Here is a 17,736-nt window from a genome sequence, read left to right as displayed (position 1 = left end):
ATCTCTCATCTCTTGACATTCCAATTTCTGAGAAGGAAATACTTAATGCTACTACCCTTCTGCCAAAGGATAAAACACCTGGTCCAGATGCTTTACTGTTCGTTTTTATCTCCACTTCAAGAATGTTTAGTACCGCATCTACTTTCCTTGATCAATCACTTTCTTCCTAAAGGTGAATGTAGAGGTTTCTTCAGCAAGGCTATGCTTTGCCTGATTCCTAAAAAATACAAGGATCCTTCCCTTTGCAAAAATTATCAGCCCATCTCCTTAATTAACACAGATTGTAAAATCTACGCCAACATTTTAGCTATTCGTATTAATAAAGTTATCCCTGATCTTGTCAATATCTATCAGTCTGGATTTGTCAAAGGTAAATCTATCAGTGATAACTCGAGAACTCTTCTTAATATCATACACTTTGCTTCGAAGATGAACCCCCCTGTTGCAGCTATCACATTAGATGCTGAAAAAGCATTTGATACGGTCAGTTGGGATTTTATGTTTGGAGCATTGAGATGGCATGGTTTTAGTCCCCCCATTATCCATTATATTCAACTGTTGTATTCTGAATCTTCTACTTCTATTTTTGTAAATGGCGTCCAATTTAAATATTTTTCCCTTCACAGAGGAACCAGACAAGGCTGCCCTCTTTCCCCCCTTCTTTTCATTCTTGCATTAGAACCTTTCCTAGAAAAAATACGGTCTTCATCATCCTATACTGGCTTTACATGCTAATAGTGATCTTCTCCACATGTTTTTTCATTGTCCATTGGTTAAATCCCTTTGGTCCCGCATCTGGTCAAAATTAAATTATATCTTAGTCACTAAGTATCCCTTTGAGATAGCGCATATTTTTTTAGGTGGTTCTTCTCCTATATGGACTGTTCATTGTAATGTATGTAAATTTATAGCTCTATATATAACTATTTCTTTGCAGATAATTACAACCAATTGGAAGGAAATTTCATATAATGCTTGGTGGAACTTGTTATGTCACCACCATTGACGTGACTGTGCCTATGCCACCACTGTACCTTTACTAATCAAAAGAGACTTGTTATGGTCACCTCTAACTGACAAAACGAAAAAACAAAAACATGATTCTTACTGAACTCTCACTATTTTTCATGGAGTTTAATATTTGCTGCTATGTCATTACAAAGACATGCATTTATGCATCATGAAAATTTATAATACAACTCATACATCGGGACAAAACATGATTCACTTACTGGTGGAGTTCTGCACTGTATTTTAGTCAATGAACTTGCAATAACATCACAGGGGTTGCCATTCACAGATACTTGAGAATGTTCATCAAAGCCATTTCCAGCAATTGTCAACAGAGTTCCCCCTAATGAAAAAAATTAATTCAGTCAACATGTGGTCAATGTAATCTCAATGCGTCTAATAGGTACTGCATCAGGTGCAGAAGACTTTCAAACCTTCTTGATTTGCTATTCATAGAAGTATCTGTAAGGATTATTTTATTTTATTTATTTATTTTCCTTTTTGTAAAACACCACATGCATTTGTAAAACCTCTGGGAGTCATGCTTGATGCAATAGGAGTAATAATTGCAGAAGTATTACTTCAAATGTGTTAACTCTTTACCTAATAAATGATCTGGAAGTGTGTCACTAAATGTGCTCCCATTCTGAACCCGTTTTTCTAATTGTCTGTGGATAACATGACTGAGTGTCCATTCAATTTCCATGTGATTGGTTGTTTTTATTATTTACTTATTTGCACTAACAATTCAGTCTTATGTTTTACACTTTATCAAACATTACTATAACGGAAGAGACAGTAGGATCAACATGCTATCAATTTGAACAGAAAGCACCATGACAATATAATCTAATCATTATTATAGTTAGGTCTGGATGAAATTTGTGTCACTTTCGTTATGTGAAATTCCTCAAATTATGCTGTAGCACTACATTGCATATTTATTTGCCATTCGCAATCAAGATTTACTGTGAATGCTCCATTCCACATAGGAACAATACAATAGTCAGAGGGCAAGAGGCTGTTGTTCGCTTTTTTCTTTGCATGCTTTTAGCCAGAAGTCATCCTCATGTCCAAAGTCAATGCAAACTGACTTTCAGCACCAAATGTCAATTTTGCACGTCACATAAATCCACATAATTTTAACGGATTTCATGTAACTGCTCAAAAGTAAATTCCGCACACCCCTAATTATAATTATTTATATTTATATTGCTACATATTATCTTGCATTATATTACATTATACATTAAATTATGTATCATAGCCAATCGTATTGTACAGTAAGTATTTTTTATTGCTTGATTAATTCAAACCATTGCAATATAAAAAATTGCAAGTTATGAGGACCACAATTTCAAGTAAAATAATCGACCACTCCAAAGCATAAGGTGCAAGTTCATAGACGTATACGTCTTCTAAGGAGGTGCTCTTCCCTTATTATAAACAAACTGAAATACTTCAGAATAAGCATAATCGGTCACTAGTACAAGCATGATTGAGATATATAGTATAAAAACCCATAATGAATCATAAAAATATAAAGTGCATATATATTTCAGTTGAGGACACAACCAACAGTCTTAGAAAGTGCTAATGCATGAATATGACTGAGAAATGGGCCCTTATATCACTATGTCAAACCCTATAAACGGTCTGCCTCCCCACCCAACCGGTCAATATCAATAATTTTAGTAGTACTATGAAACTCAGTGTCAGTGTTCTTCCATCTGTTTTGCAGCGTAGATGAGGAACCTCAGTCCCTTAACAATTGAATGGAGGTCCCATTTAAAGGGTAATTACTGCTGGACAGCATGACCTAAATTGAAAGGCTCTTAGGGCAGGCCATAGGGTTGATTAGCTTTGGACTGTGAGTGCCAGGCACACACAAGGCAGGTTCAGTATGCTTTCTTGTTCATATTCACATAAGTGACTATCATCATTTGGCCAAGTTTGATTCCAGGAGGGAACCAGGTCCTCTGATAGATAAACACCAAGTCGTATGCGCATCAGTGTATATTTCATTGCCACACAAACGTGAGCAGTCAAATATTTCTGTGGGCCTCCAATGGTGTATGATGACTAGATCACCAGCACATGATGTTTGTTTGCTAATTCGCCTTATCAAGCGTTCATGATGAAAGCTTGACCGCTTTATTGGAAAGCCTCTTAAAGGCAGCATATTTCATGGGTGCGTCCCAGGCATCCTCTAATTTTTATAGATTTTTTAAAAACACCGAGAGGCAAGAGGCATCGCGATTGGGCTGTTTTAACAGTACCTGCCATCACAGTGTCAGGTTTGCAGATCTCAGCCTCCCGTTTACTAAGGCCCCTTTCCTTGCTGGGTCATGTTGAGGAGGCCAACCTCTAGCCTAACTTGGGCTTGTGAAACATGCTTTGGTTTGCCAAACCGCTTTTTGAAAAGGTTCGACTGTAGTCGATTTAGGATAGCCACGTCTTTCCCCTTCAGCAGTTCAGAACCATAGGTGAGTGCTGGCATTGATGGCCTGGAGTAAATGATGAGTCAATGCATTGTGTGCCTTTGTGTGTATTGTTCTGATGCACACAGAAGTTTAGTTGCCATTGCTGTTTGGGTGGCAAGATGTTCTTTATTGTTAGATGAGAATCCATGTTGACACTGAGGTACTTATAAGTTTGAACCAATTCTAACACTTGCCCATTTACTCGCTAATTAAATCTAGACTTTGGTTTTAAGGAAAGGCCTCGAAAACCAAACCACCTTGATTTTGCTGTAGTTAAGTTCCAAGCGCAGGTTTTGAATATATCCTCTAAATTGGTCAATTAAGCGCTGCAGTCCTATCAGTGTTTGGCTGAGCAGGATGATTTTGTCTGTGTATTGGAGACAATTTGATGTGTATCAAAGTGTGTGTATAAGTTAATAATTGCATCCAATAGCTTCGGTGGCACGTCGTTGTGGGCCGTTTTGTCACAAAGCCTTAGTTTTAGGACCTTGTCGAAGGCAGACTTCAGATAAATGAAGCAAGCGATATCACCTTAACGTGTTCTACAAGGGGGGTAAGGTCCAGCAGGTTTGTTATGGTGCTCATGCCTGCCAGAGTGCTTTTTTATAAGCTTGCCTCATTTTAGCAATTTAGCAATTTTAATTTTGGTTTCCCTATTTGGCTGTGTGGGCTGACATGAATAGTCATCTGATCTCTTTGTTGAGTTGCCTTTTTATTATTAACAACTGAGTTTAGAACCATTGAGCCTTAGGTGGTCCATGGCCAGTCTTAGTACATTGCTCATATGCTTAGCATAATCGGAAATGCCTTGTTAAGGGCATTGACAAAGAAACCGCAATATTGTATAGGGAACCTCTGAGTCTTTCCATATAAGGGGCCTTAGGTTAAATACATGAGGCAATGTGGATAGGACAATTGCCACTGACGCCCTTAGGATGCTGATGTTAACTACAAAAATTTAGACAGTGATCACTCTCCGATCTGGGACTTATAGAGAAGTTATTAATCCATGGAAATAGATCTGAATCTACCAGGGTGCAATTGAGAACGTTTCTGTTTGTCATTCTAGTGAATGCCCAAGCTGATATCAAGAAAAACGCCCATTTAACGTGTATACTCCCATGGCTTCCAGTGCCCTAATTTACTGGATTTTTTTCAGAAGATGGAGAGGAGTCTTCTCAGGTGAACCTTTAATAGATTCATATCGAAGTCTCCAGACAGCATTATGTGAGCTTGTGGATGGATGCATTGTTTTTTTTTGGGGCAAGTCTGCCAGGATCACAATTTTAGAGGTTTTACACTTCTTGCCTGGGTGAATATATAAATTCAGAATTAACAATGTGGCTCTCGGGCACTGGAGACTGAGAGTTTGACACATTGGATCCTGGAACAAGCTAGGTCTATTGGTTCTTGGAGCTACTGCAGGTCCATGGTGATGTAAAGAAAAAGACCCCCTTTAACTCTTCCTGAGTTGCTAAATTTAGTAGCTTAATTTTGATCTTCCTTAAAGTTCACCAGGGGTGTCTGTGTTTGCATCCAAGTTTCCTGTTGCAGTAGAACATCAAAGTCTTATAGAAAGGTTATAAATTCATTCTTCCTCAAGTAGCTACTGAGGCTGTTAATATTCCAGGAGCAGAATTTTAACTGCTGGGTCTCTGAAGAGGTTTACACAGTGGGACTTAAGCGATTCTTCACAGCCTATGTACTGTAATAACATGTAATTTTATATTTTTATTTTTATTTTTTATTTCTTTATTCCTTTTGTATGGAATGCACCTATATTAAAAACAACAGGCACTTCAACATAACAGTTTATAGATATGCATTTGCTACCCTTATGCCTAAATACCTATTACCAATTGCAATTAATGTTTCTCTGTTTGGTGGCTAAGTGCATTTCTGTAAACCCAACATTGACAAATTATACTGAAAATAGGGACTTTATGCCGATTTTTTTTTAAATGTCAGGCCTTATCAGAAGACACCCTAATATGGAACTCCATCTATATTGTGAAGTTCCCTCAACAAGTTATTTGATCCTCAATTCAAGAGTTGTGGTTTGTTAGAAAGTAGTTCTTTGAAACAATTACTAAGGGGCAGATTTACAAGCCCCTTGCGCCGCCGGTCCATCGCATTGCATGATTCATCGGTGGTGCAGCCTGCTAAGTGATATTTACAAGAACAGGTAAAGTCACCCTGCGTGACTTAACCTGTGCTTGTAAATATCGCTCCTGTTCATGCAACACTTTGCATGTTAGGAGCGTGACATGAGTGTTGCGGTGGGTGTTCCCACGCAACACCCATGTCCACAGATGCATTTCCAGATTTACGAGAAATCTTAAATCTGGAAATGCATAAGAATGCTACGCCACCCTAAGGGTGGCATAGCGAGGTGGAGTGGTGTGGCTCTCTGGTTAGAGGCGGCAGACCCGAGAGCAGAGGACGGCCCGGGACCAGGGTTCAATTCCCGAGGCGGCAGGGTTGTGGACCAGGGTCAGCAGACTTGATAATTCTCACCTCGGTGCCTACTCTAACCAGGGATCACACTCAGCAACTCTGGGCATTAGCTTGCCTCATCTCCACAACGGCCCCCACATACGCTGGGGATGCCTGGTTTCACCTTGGAGATACCCAGTAGGGACCATCTCACAGGGAAAGCCAGGACGGGTTCCCCAGCGGTCTACTGCGCAGAGATACTCCTTCGGGAGTCGATTCTAGCGCATTACAAACCCACAATTAATTAATTAACAAGAAGAAATGTTTTCATTTCTCCTCATTTTTTTCCTCTTTCAATGTGTGCTGCATTCTACAACACACATTGGAAAAGGAAATCACCTCAATTGATTGTTTTAGTGCAGGAAGGGACACCTTCCTGCACAAAAACAATCTCCCCACAATGCAGACATCTTTGCACCATGGTGCAAGGGTGCCTGCAACGGCGAATGGCAGCAGTTTGTGCGCCAGTGCGGGGGAAGCACATAAATGCAACATATTGTTGTAAATATGTAACATCCCTGTGCTTCAAAACTAACGCTGCGCAGCCCAGCAAAATGACTTGCGGCACCTTGCTGCAGTTTCTTATAGCACTGCCCCAAAGCCTCCTTTTAGGTGCAGTGCAACAGGCAGTCAGATTAAAACGTGTTTAGTAGTGTTTTCTCTCAGGGGATCTGGAACTTATCCATATTTTAAAAGTTCCAAATCACTCTGAATGTTTCTATTTAAAATGGATGCATTCGATCTGCAAAGCAATCTATTTCCTTAACTGTGAATACTGAGGGCACAGATGTTCCATTCCAATATATTTCACCGGTCCCAAATACAAATATGCATGTAGTTATTTTAAAATTTAGGATAGGGTTGAATTCCTTATATTTTAAACATTCAACTGCAGCAAAATTTAAGCTTTCAGGTTGAATATGATGGTGCCCTCTTACATTTAAAGGTACCTGCTTTCAACCTCCAATTTATTGTCTTTTAATGTTTATAACCACATCAACAGATTTGTGCAACCCGGTTTATTACATACTGCACCATGACCAGTAATAGTAAATTATTAATCGTTGAACTGAGATTTATGGATGTTACATTAGCTCTTGGTCACTTTTAATTTCTCCAAATAAAAGTGGTAGGTGCACTAATGGTACAATTCCTTGTAGCATAATTTTAATAATAATGATAATAAATGTGTTTATAACTGTTTATTCTATTTGACAGACAAATGTCAGAATAAATTTATAACTTACTTGGGGTTAGATTACGATGCCATCCGGAAAGGCTCCAAACTGAATTCAGATTCAGCAAATTTGATTCGGAACCTATGTTTCCAACCAAACCGGAAGCCTTTTTGGACGAACGATTACGATGCAAGAAAACTGTTCGGGCGGTACAAATCAGTTCAGCACAGCATTTGGACAGCCCGAGTTGTTCAGAGCCGATTCGTACAGTTCTATGGACACGGTTGTCGAACGATCGATTACAATGACCGATTTGGATAGTCGTTCCGATTTGGCTTGCCTGACACAAAACGACTGTCGGAATCAGACTTTGTGTTCTTTACCAGGCTCCTCTTCACCCTGAGGTCTCCTGTTGGGGCCTGTGGGGGTACCAAAGGGACTTCCCTTTCAAACCATGCACAGTATTTCAGGCTCCATGGGGTGCCCATCACAGGGTGCATGGTTTTCCCAACCACCCCTTTATTCACATTGAAGTCCATGCGAGTACAACCGAAAGATGTTCGGAGGCATCATAATCCGTCGGTCGGACTTGCAGAACCCAAGTCAGTCGCAAACGATTCCGAAAACAATTCCGTCAGAAGAGTTTCTGAACAACATCTTAACTGGCCCCTTAGTTGATAAATTTAACACAGATTGTATCTGAGTCAATCTTACATTTTAAAAATTAGGTACCAGACTGAAAGTGGCACCATGACAGCTGCAATTCTTGGTGTACATGATGGCTATCAAATGCTATAGTGCAGATGCCTCATAACTCATACTTCTTAAACACTTGGCAGTGTTTGACAAAGTTAACCATGGATGGCTTTGCCATTTTATTTACATGCACTGTAATTGAGGGTTGTGTTGAGGAGTGTTTTTCATATTTCCTCTCTGTCCTAACTCAGGGCCTCATTAGGATGGCGGACGGAACTGCTTCCATCCACCACCCCAGAGGTGGAGGGATCGTCTGGAAGGTCAGCGGCAGTCCCTCCATGGCAATTCGGATGTGACCGCCACCACGGCGGTCACATCCTGTATCCTTAACATTGCGGCGGATGCTGCTTCAAGCAGCACCCGCCGCAATATTAAATCCATGCATTGCATTTGCATGCACGAAGCGGCAGGCACCATGCGGTGCCTGCCACTTTGTGCATGCAAATGCAGGGGGGTACCATAGGCACCCCCCATTTGCACCCCCACCCCCCCTTCACCCTGGGGCAAGCAAGGGCCCCCAAGAAGCAAAGGTCCACATGCTTTTTTTACACATGCTTCCTAATTTGGCTGACAGTGTCTTGCAGACTCCGCCACCAAATAGCCCTCCAAAACCCGCGGATCAGCAGCGGACGGACCTGCCGTCCGCCGGTCCCACTGCAATCCCACCGCCATCCTAATCTGGCGGTGGGTGTTTTCTGTGGCCGCGGCTTCCTCCGGGCCGGCGGTGGCTTCCGCCGGCCCGGAGGATGCGGATTCACCTCCATCCTAATGAGGCCCTCAGTTTGTCCACAAAGGGAATTCAAGGTTAGACCCTCCTCTCCTGAGGAGCAGGGTGTTGCAGGGGCTGATCCTGCTTCCTTTGTTTGTGTATATGTATATGGAACATTATGGTACAGCTGGAACGTCTAGTGATGGTTTTAAGGTTTTCCATTCACTGGTGTGATGAAGGCATTAGATGCTAACTCTGGTTGCTGGGGCCATTATTGGACAATCGATGTCCACCACTGGAAGGAGTGTTTCATAGTCATCAAATACTAGTTTCCCCCATTCCCTAAAATCAAAAACCTTACAAAAACTGAATTTCTAGTTATCACCTATTCATGTTTTAGTGTTTTATTCTTTAGTGTTCACTGTAAATAAGGCATCACTTGTTGACTGAATACATACATGATGCTGAATATGTGTGCAATGGATGTTGGATACGTCATTCTCAGTGATTTAGCACTAACAACTCATGTTCTTCCTAAATTAGTTTTCAACTCAATAGCATATTTTGAGGGGCACGCAGAATAATTCAGCCACAGCTCTTTCATTTTTTGTTGTTAGTTTGTGGTGGTCACCTGGCACCACAGAAGCCAAGGCATTTGCATTATCTCAGACACCCTATTTACAAAAGGTGTATGAAACTTTAGTCGATTTAAAAGGCCTAACTGAACCTTCTTACCATCAGCCCATTACATATAAAAGTCTTGACGTGTGGAGACTGACTTTATGCCCTTGTCTGCCTAAAAGACAGTGAAAACCTATTATTAAAAGTTAGCCTTTTCATCAAATGTGTTTTAGTGATGTGACATTAAGTTACCCCCACTAGTTTTGATACCTCACTAATGGTAAAGGAAAGCACACCAACCAGGCAATAATTTGTTGCAAGAAGAATGCAGAATAAGTGCTGCTTTAAGCTTGTATCAGTCATCACACTCACCCCTATAAACATTTGCACGTTTTGTCAATTTCACTATTTCACTATAACATGACCAGACCAGACCATTTGTCAGGATCTTGATCATTTCTAGTTCTTCTTCCCAAATGTCATAATACAACCACATCTCTCCAATAACACATGCATGCCTGACAATCAATGCTTCTGGGAAAGTGCTATGGTACTAATGAAAGGTTCATTTATATTGCACTCTTACATTCAAGATTTTGCAGTGAAGGCCAATTCAGTTGAAAAAATCATTACTATGGCCACAATTTTATAAGAAATGACACAAGTTTTTAATTTTACCTGCAGGGCTTCCTCTATCAGGTGAAATATTGGAGACATGAATCTTGTATGTGAAATTGAATGTTTGATTAGGCTGCGGCTGTGCAAATCCACGTTCAGCGATGTAAACAACTACAGGGAAGGATCCAGCCCTTCCGCCAAGTATCTGGCAGACAATTCTGTTTTCTTTTTGGAAAAAATATAAGTGTTAGAACAATCACATCTAGTATTTGGTAAAAAATAATATTAAAACTACCCTTTGGCTAAGCATTAAAACAAACATCATTTATTTACAAAAATAAATCAAATTTGAAAGAATGGGATTAAATATATGCAGAAAATCGTATAGGAGGAAATGGAGAATTATTCATTTAAAAAAAAAAAGAAGATTCTTTTTTCTGCAAGCTCTTGATACAATTAAGCACAGTTTAAATATGGACCATTACTTACATTATTTTCTATATAAATAGGTCCAGCAAATGAGCACTCAAACATTTTTAGTTTCTTTGTACCTAGGGTAATCTAAAAGTTGAATTCAATTTTTGGAACTATTCAAACTTTTAGAGCTAATAATATAATTTCTTAAAAATTTTTGGGGGGCGGTCGTTGGTAATTGCATATAATATTTGAGTATATAATTTAAATATCAAAATTGTTTATTTTAGTCCCAAGAATGTACAGATCTTCACTCTAAGTGAACCCTATCACACCGTAAACTGCAAACATAAAGATCAGTCATTTCCAGTTGATTGTAGCTGGATATAGCATACTGGCATGCTCATCAACGCTGTAGAGTATTTAACTGCCATTTCAAATGGCACATTAATTCACCATACATACCAGTAATGTTTGGTGTAGCACCGCATTTACTAGGGACAGTTTTTTCTAATTATTGAAACCTTCTTTCCCTACAGGTATACGACTCCAGCAAAATTGCTGCCTGGGTCTAAAACGGCTTTACAGCCGTAAGTATAATATACTTTTTTGCAAAAAGAAAACTTTTTTCTATTTTTTACACAAACTCCTCACGGCAGGGTGCACCTTAGGGCGTGTACACCACCGGAGGTTTACATTTAAAGGTCCTGAAGAAAGCTGAGCGACTCGGGCTCCTCGTAAGCAGAAACATGTTGACCAAATTCACTTTTATGGACTAGGGGTCTTTCATAATTGAGACCACACCTATGGGTCCATTCACACTTGTTTTTAACCAGTGCAAATCGGACTATTAATAAAATAGTTGAAAGTCACGAATCTGCACTTTTTAACCTTTTTCTATTTACTTTGCACTCACTTAGCTTAATTTGGCTTCACACAACACCCTCAACACACAACCAGCTCCGCTGTAAACAGGCGTTGAAGCACACTGGAAAGACATTAGGTCTTTCCAGTGGGAACCCAGTGATGAAGCATGTCACCACTAGGTTGGTGAGTGAGGGTTCTTAAAATTACTTTGTATTGTCCCTTTCTTATGAGTTTGTTTCTTTCTTTTCTAAGACACCTCGTATCTTATTTCGAGTTTTGTCCTTTACTTACTTGTCACTCTTCAGTTGTTTAAAAACATTATTTCACTGGCCAAATTATGATATGAAATGCAGCTAGACAAGGAAAAATGATAGGGGTTATAAAAACCCTTTGACTAAGGGAAGGCTAGTTACAGATATCAACACTATGCATTAAGTTATTTTTTAAGAGGCTGACGACCTACCATGGTCAATATTTACCATCCTCTTATTCTACTAATACTAGACATATAATGAGATTTTGAACATGTTTATTTAAAGAGATTGATGAAACAGTATGTTTAAATGAAGGTTTTCTTTCTGAGGTGCTCAGCTAACATTTAATTTACTACACATTGAATTGGGCAAATGAATAATGTTTTGGGTAACCTCAAAATATGAAAGTCAGTAATGATAATCTGTAAGCAAGCATACTACATAATGCCATGCCTGGAATGTTCTCTGATGCTCTCTACATAACTGAAAATTCATACATCACTTTTAGGATGTGGAATGACTTTTGAAGACACTCAGCTGCCAGAATCAGTTTATTAGTGGATGGCTAGGGGTGCATTGTTGATTTTCTGCGGTGCAAATGCTGAATTGTTTCTCTTCTCTCATTACTGTTTTATGCACTGCAAGTCAATTCTGCATACAGTAAATGTAGATTGTGTGGTGTATCCCTGTCTGATTAATTCCCAAAGTGATACTTATACACCTGCTCTGGGAATTGTGGGAATTTCCCCCTGCAGGCTGGCTTACAAAAAAATCACACCGTGCAGGAGCATTTTGATAACTCAGTACTAATAATCATCATGAATATTAATTTCTGTGCCCATCTTTTTTAGTTAGGCTTTTATAGTTTTATGATATATACCATCATTGTTTGTATTATAATTTTGAATACTCAACCTGTGGTAGTTTTTCCCAATCCAAGATGGCCAAACTATATACTGGATTGTCACTTCCTGTTTAGCGCTATATATGGGGAGCCAATTCTGAGTCCAATTTACATTGGAATTGTTCCTGCTTGATTGCTCCCACACTGGGCTCCATGGATTCTCTGCCTATTCCAGTTCCTGTTTGTTTTGCTCTTTCTTTTGCCTTGTTGCTTGACCCGGACAGATGGAAAGGTTTCTGGTCCCCAATTTTTCCTTACGGCTGGATATTATTTCTGGAGCAATACTAGATTTCCATTTACAATGTGGCTTTTTGTGTTGTTTCTGGAGGTAGTAGGCTTTTCCTACTCATAAAGAAGACTCTCCATACTTCGCCCAAATAACCTGTCCTTGAAAATATCTGAAATATCTTCAGGTAAAATGTATTGAGAGAAATATGAATTTGAATATTTTTTTAATGACCAGACCTATATTAGTGGACTAACATTTTGATTTTAGATTATGTCATGATATATTTTATTGTTATAAAATATCAGTAGTAATGCAGTCTGCAAACTCGCCTATGGTTGTGTGAATGTTTAGCAACTTGTTATCTTTGTAATAAATACAAACAGAAGTGCAAGACTAAGGGCAAGGATTGATAAGATCAGCTAATTCACAATAGTGTGCTTGTTTGCTTATTTTGTTGTTGCAAAATATTTAAGTATAAATAACTAAAACACTATACTTGCCCTCACAATTGACCTACTCAGTTCGAAGGATGTCAAATAAGCTGACATTCAACTCCAAAACTAGTATTCATTCTTTCTTTCATAATATGCATTTGAAGACCACTCTTTAGACCAATCACATAGAACAGCGTTAAAATTCAGGATTTTCAAGAATAAACCTACCAGACACAGAGATGATTGGGCATCTGACTGGGCCAATGAATACCGATGTGTTGTCATTGCCTGTGCTATCACCAAACCCAGAGCCTAAAATCGTTAAATTCCTTTTTTCCACAAATAGACCTGGGAAGCACATAAATAACATATAAGTGCTATTACTGAATCAGTTTGCAATTGTGAAGCATTTACATTTTAATTGACTTTTCTTAATCAGTTTCTAATCAAATGGTTCTTATCCAACAATATTTCCCAGCTGGAAAAGATTGTAATAATTTAATTTTCAATTTATGGGAAGGAATGACATAAGAAGACTGAGTAAAGAAAAAGTAGAGATTTAATGCAGTGAATTATTTCTTTTCTGCACACCTAAACCTGAGGCTATGTTGCATGCTTCTGAGTAGACAATGTCAGTGTCCAGACTACATAATAAATGAATTTCCCCTTGAATGCTTCCACTTTGGGACCAGGTTCTTGAAATTATTTGCAATATTTTACAATTGACACTAAAATTATTGTTTCATAAACATACCTTGTGCACAGATGTAGATTTATGTGTTTTGTCAACTCATATACATTGCCAGAAGCACAAGTGGAAAGCTGCACCAGTCACAGCTTTCCTGAAAGACTACTGAGATCATACTCCTATTCTAGTGTTTGTTCTTTTCAGGAGCATTCCCGTCTCACAGTGTTCTGACTGGATGAACTGTATCTTTCCACCACTAACTTGAGGGAATTTTTGTTTCTTTACAATGTACAACTCCATGAGAGTTCATGCATTTCATTGCTCTCTGCCGCTGTAGGAAATTGTAAGCCCCACTCAAATAATAAACACAATCCTTGTCAGGGGAACAGCAGGCAGTAAATCAACCTATGCTTAACCCCCTGGAAGCTTGGCAGAGAAGCAGCCAGGCTTACCTTAGAGGCAATGAGTGAAGTATTTGTTCATGGCTCAATCAGTAATAAAGTGAAAGCATAACACAAGTATAATCTAACAGCAATTGTGACACAAAGTACATTTCAATAAATAAAGCACCACCAAAATTGTAAAAATGTAATCAGTAGAACTATGAGATTTCTTTTTTTTAGATCTTTTTATTAAACCAATGTCAGATACAGTATATACATTTCCGGCAATATTTGAAGAGGCATGCATTGAGAGGCACAATATTTTGATCACATATAGTAAGATCTTATCCACTTGACCCCACAAGAACTCGAACAGGCCCCATCCCCTCAGGCTTCTGAATATCACACTAATCACCCCCTCCCCCATCAGGCCACAATGTGTCTCCCATTGTCGCCATATTTTCTCCCATTTATGTGGGCAGCCCCTCGTTTCATTTACAATTTTTTCTGCGGCACAGCACCAGTCAAAATCAGCCTTCTACTGACCCACCTTCGGAAGAAGAGCACCCCCCCCATGTCCTGGCCATTTCCATTTCAACAGCTTTATTCGACAAATTTAAGTCATAAAAGCATTTATAATAATAAAGATAGAATTGGTTAGATAAAACAGCTGCCAAAGGAAAAACATGTAAATTCCATAATTGAATATGCTTTTAAATAAAATGCACGCACTAGGTATGGCCATCTTTAAAGACTCAAAAGCATATAACTGAACGATAGGGCATGCAATCCAAACCTTTAAAATGAATTTGGGAATACGCTTATCATAAAACTTGAAAAAAATATTTAAAAAATATGGTATAAGCATTTAAAATATGTACAATATACATTACAATTTTAGATAAATTAAACACTTGTTATGGCCCTACTTCTGTGTTAAAAACTCATTTGGATCTAGATAAATAATTCTCACTATTGTGTCCTGGACTGCTTAATAGAAAATGGCTGTATTAGATCACATTATTATTTATCCTCACATAGACGTGCTGAGTGAGCCCTTAATACTCATGGCCACCCTAAGAATTTTGCCATGGCTATAGCAATTGTTGCTGAGGTGTTGGTCCGTAAAATTCTTTCAGCTTCACTAACCCGTCTGGTGCCCAGGACTTTACAAATTGGGAGCAACCAAACACGACGCAGAGCAACACAAACAAAAAGAAGATGAGCCAAAGATTTGTTGCTAGACTTAAACACGGAGCATATATCTACAGTTGGTTTATTCCATCTAGCAGTGAATGCTCTCACTGGCAAAGTGCCTACCCTAAACTGAAAATACAGTTCATGGTTTAGCGGTTTCGTGATTAGATCCCAGTACGTCTCCAGCTTCGGGATCGCTTTATGTTCCAAAAAAAGCCAGTTAGAGAGGATGGCTCACTTATTCTATTGGGTATGCGACGTTTACAACGCAAGCATTACAACGCCGTACCATTACGACGCGGTCATAACAACGAAAGTTGTTACAATGAATTGCGCTGGGGGGCGCTCAAGGATAGTAAATCATTTAATTTACTATCCCAACACCTTCCCTACTATCCACGGGGACTAGTGTTGGAATAGTAAATTACATTTTTTTAATTTGCGCCCCCCAACGCAAGTCGTTGTAACGACTTGCGTTGTTACAACCGCGTTGTAATGGAACGCGTTGTAAAAGTGTGTGTGGTAATAACGTACATCCATTTTTATTGATGGTATACTGAGACCATTACCAATATGTAGCCTTCAGAACCTCCTTTGTGGGAAAACTTGAGTTTACAGGATCGGACAATAGGGAGGACATACATATATTAGACAAGAGGTCTCTGACTGCCCACAGCCATTTAATACGGTGTAAAGCATCAGTTCTTATTATTTATGAGAAGCCTTTCGCATAGCCTGTGAGCTCTGGCGTAGTCCAGAGTTTCCGCCAATAGAGGAGGAGTTGAAGTTTAGCTATGGCTGCAATTGGTTTTCTCCCTAGATGAAATAATAATGGGCAAATTGGGGTACTTTGTGGAAGTCTAGTAATTTTTCTCAAGAAGCTATTTTCAGAAGACCTAAGAGTTGGTGGATTCTCGCACCCCCAGATTTCAGAACCATAGATGGCTGAGCTAATGACTTTCATGCTGTAAATTTCTGAAACTGGGCTAATGGGCATTGCATGTAAAATCCCTGAGAGTTGCTTATGTTTAAGGAATGCTAGATCTATCTGATGATCCCACTTCATATTGTCTTCAAAGTTAAGCCTTAGATAGGTGAACTTCTTGACCAGTTCAAGCGGCCTATCGTTCAATCAGATGCCTCCCTTCAAGGCCCTATGTGGACGAAATGCTATCAGTTCTGTCTTTGGCACATTAACCTCCAAGCCCCGTCAGCAAACATTAATATTGGCATTTTATCGCCTGCCAATACCGGGGCATCCAAAGGGGCAGAACTCATGTAGTCCACTATCCCCTTAATATATAATGAGAATAGTGTTGGGGCCATCATGTAGCCTTGGTGCACGCCCCTCTCTACGGGGAATGATCCGGTAACTTCCCCCTGTCCACCCCATCAAATTTTTTTTTTGCTGTTATCTTCATGCAATCTAATAATCAAGGACAGAGGTTCTGATGGCATCCATAGATCTTGTAAGGTTAATCGGGGGACGTGGGATGTGGAGAAGCGTGGCTCAGTGGTTAGAGGCGGCAGACCAAGAAGCTGAGATCGGCCGTGGACCAGGGTTCGATTTCCCGCCTCGGCGGGTCTCGGGCTTAAAAATTCCACGGAGTCGACAATTCTCGCTCTGGTGCCTACTCGACTCACGGGGTCACACTCTGCGACTCTGGGCAATAGCTTGCTTAATCTCCACTACGGCCCCTCGCGGCGGGATGCCTGGCTTTCACCTTGTGGATACCTGGCTGGGGTATCTCACAGGAGAATACCAGGACGGGTTCCCTAAGCAAGCGCCTTGAGGCCCCTGGGTTAAAGTGCGCTATATAAATCGAAACACATTTACATTTACATTTACAGGTCGAATGCCGACTTCAGGTCTACAAAGGCGGCATAAAGGCTTCCCTTACCAATGGTCACTATCTTCCAGTGTATCAGGACAAACCGAAACACCTGATCAATTGTGCTGGTGAAGGCTCGAAATCCAGCTTGCAATGGGGACAAAACCCTAAACTCCTCAATCGATTCTTGGAATCTATTGAGTACCAGCCTCCCAGTTATTTTCTGCAGACAGTCAATTAGGCTGATTGGCGTATAGTTCCCAGGACATGGTTTGTCCCCTTTCTTATAGACAGGGATGCTCTATGCTCCCATCCAGGAGTCAGGTATGGGGGCTCCTTGGGCGATAGCATTTGTCAACAAGGAAATATAGCGGCACCATCTATCCTTATCATGTAAAAAAATGTCCCCTGATATGCCATCAGGCCCTGGTGCCTTTCAAGCCAGTACTGATTTGAGTGCTGTCTCCACCTCAGCCCTACTAAAGGTGTCATCCAGGTATAATGTTCTTATAATATCTCCCTCCCCTCCAGATAGATTTGAGGCATGTTGGGCTTTAAAATGATTCACCCAATCCGACTGCGATACATGGTTTTGAGGTCACTGAGCCTGTCCCTCGTTGTCCCATTTATAAATGTTCCAACATAGTTTGGGGTTTTTCGTG

The 17,736-nt window shown here is 39.9% G+C and overlaps 1 protein-coding gene across 1 annotated transcript in view; it reads right to left on the bottom strand.

Annotated features, from left to right (window-relative positions):
• Nucleotides 1–17,736, bottom strand: part of LOC147724580 (fibrocystin-L-like) — a 1,106,658-nt gene that overhangs the window by 560,050 nt on the left and 528,872 nt on the right. The window contains exons 30-32 of the mRNA XM_086966124.1: nucleotides 13,203–13,322; nucleotides 9,933–10,097; nucleotides 1,233–1,354 (exon numbers count right to left, since the gene is read on the bottom strand). Of these exons, the coding sequence (XP_086822250.1) occupies nucleotides 1,233–1,354; nucleotides 9,933–10,097; nucleotides 13,203–13,322 (407 nt within the window). The remainder of the gene's footprint in view (nucleotides 1–1,232; nucleotides 1,355–9,932; nucleotides 10,098–13,202; nucleotides 13,323–17,736) is intronic.

Source organism: Lissotriton vulgaris, chromosome 4_1 (assembly GCF_964263255.1).
Source record: "Lissotriton vulgaris chromosome 4_1, aLisVul1.2, whole genome shotgun sequence".
NCBI lineage: Eukaryota > Metazoa > Chordata > Amphibia > Caudata > Salamandridae > Lissotriton > Lissotriton vulgaris.
This window is presented reverse-complemented; position numbering and strand designations above follow the sequence as displayed.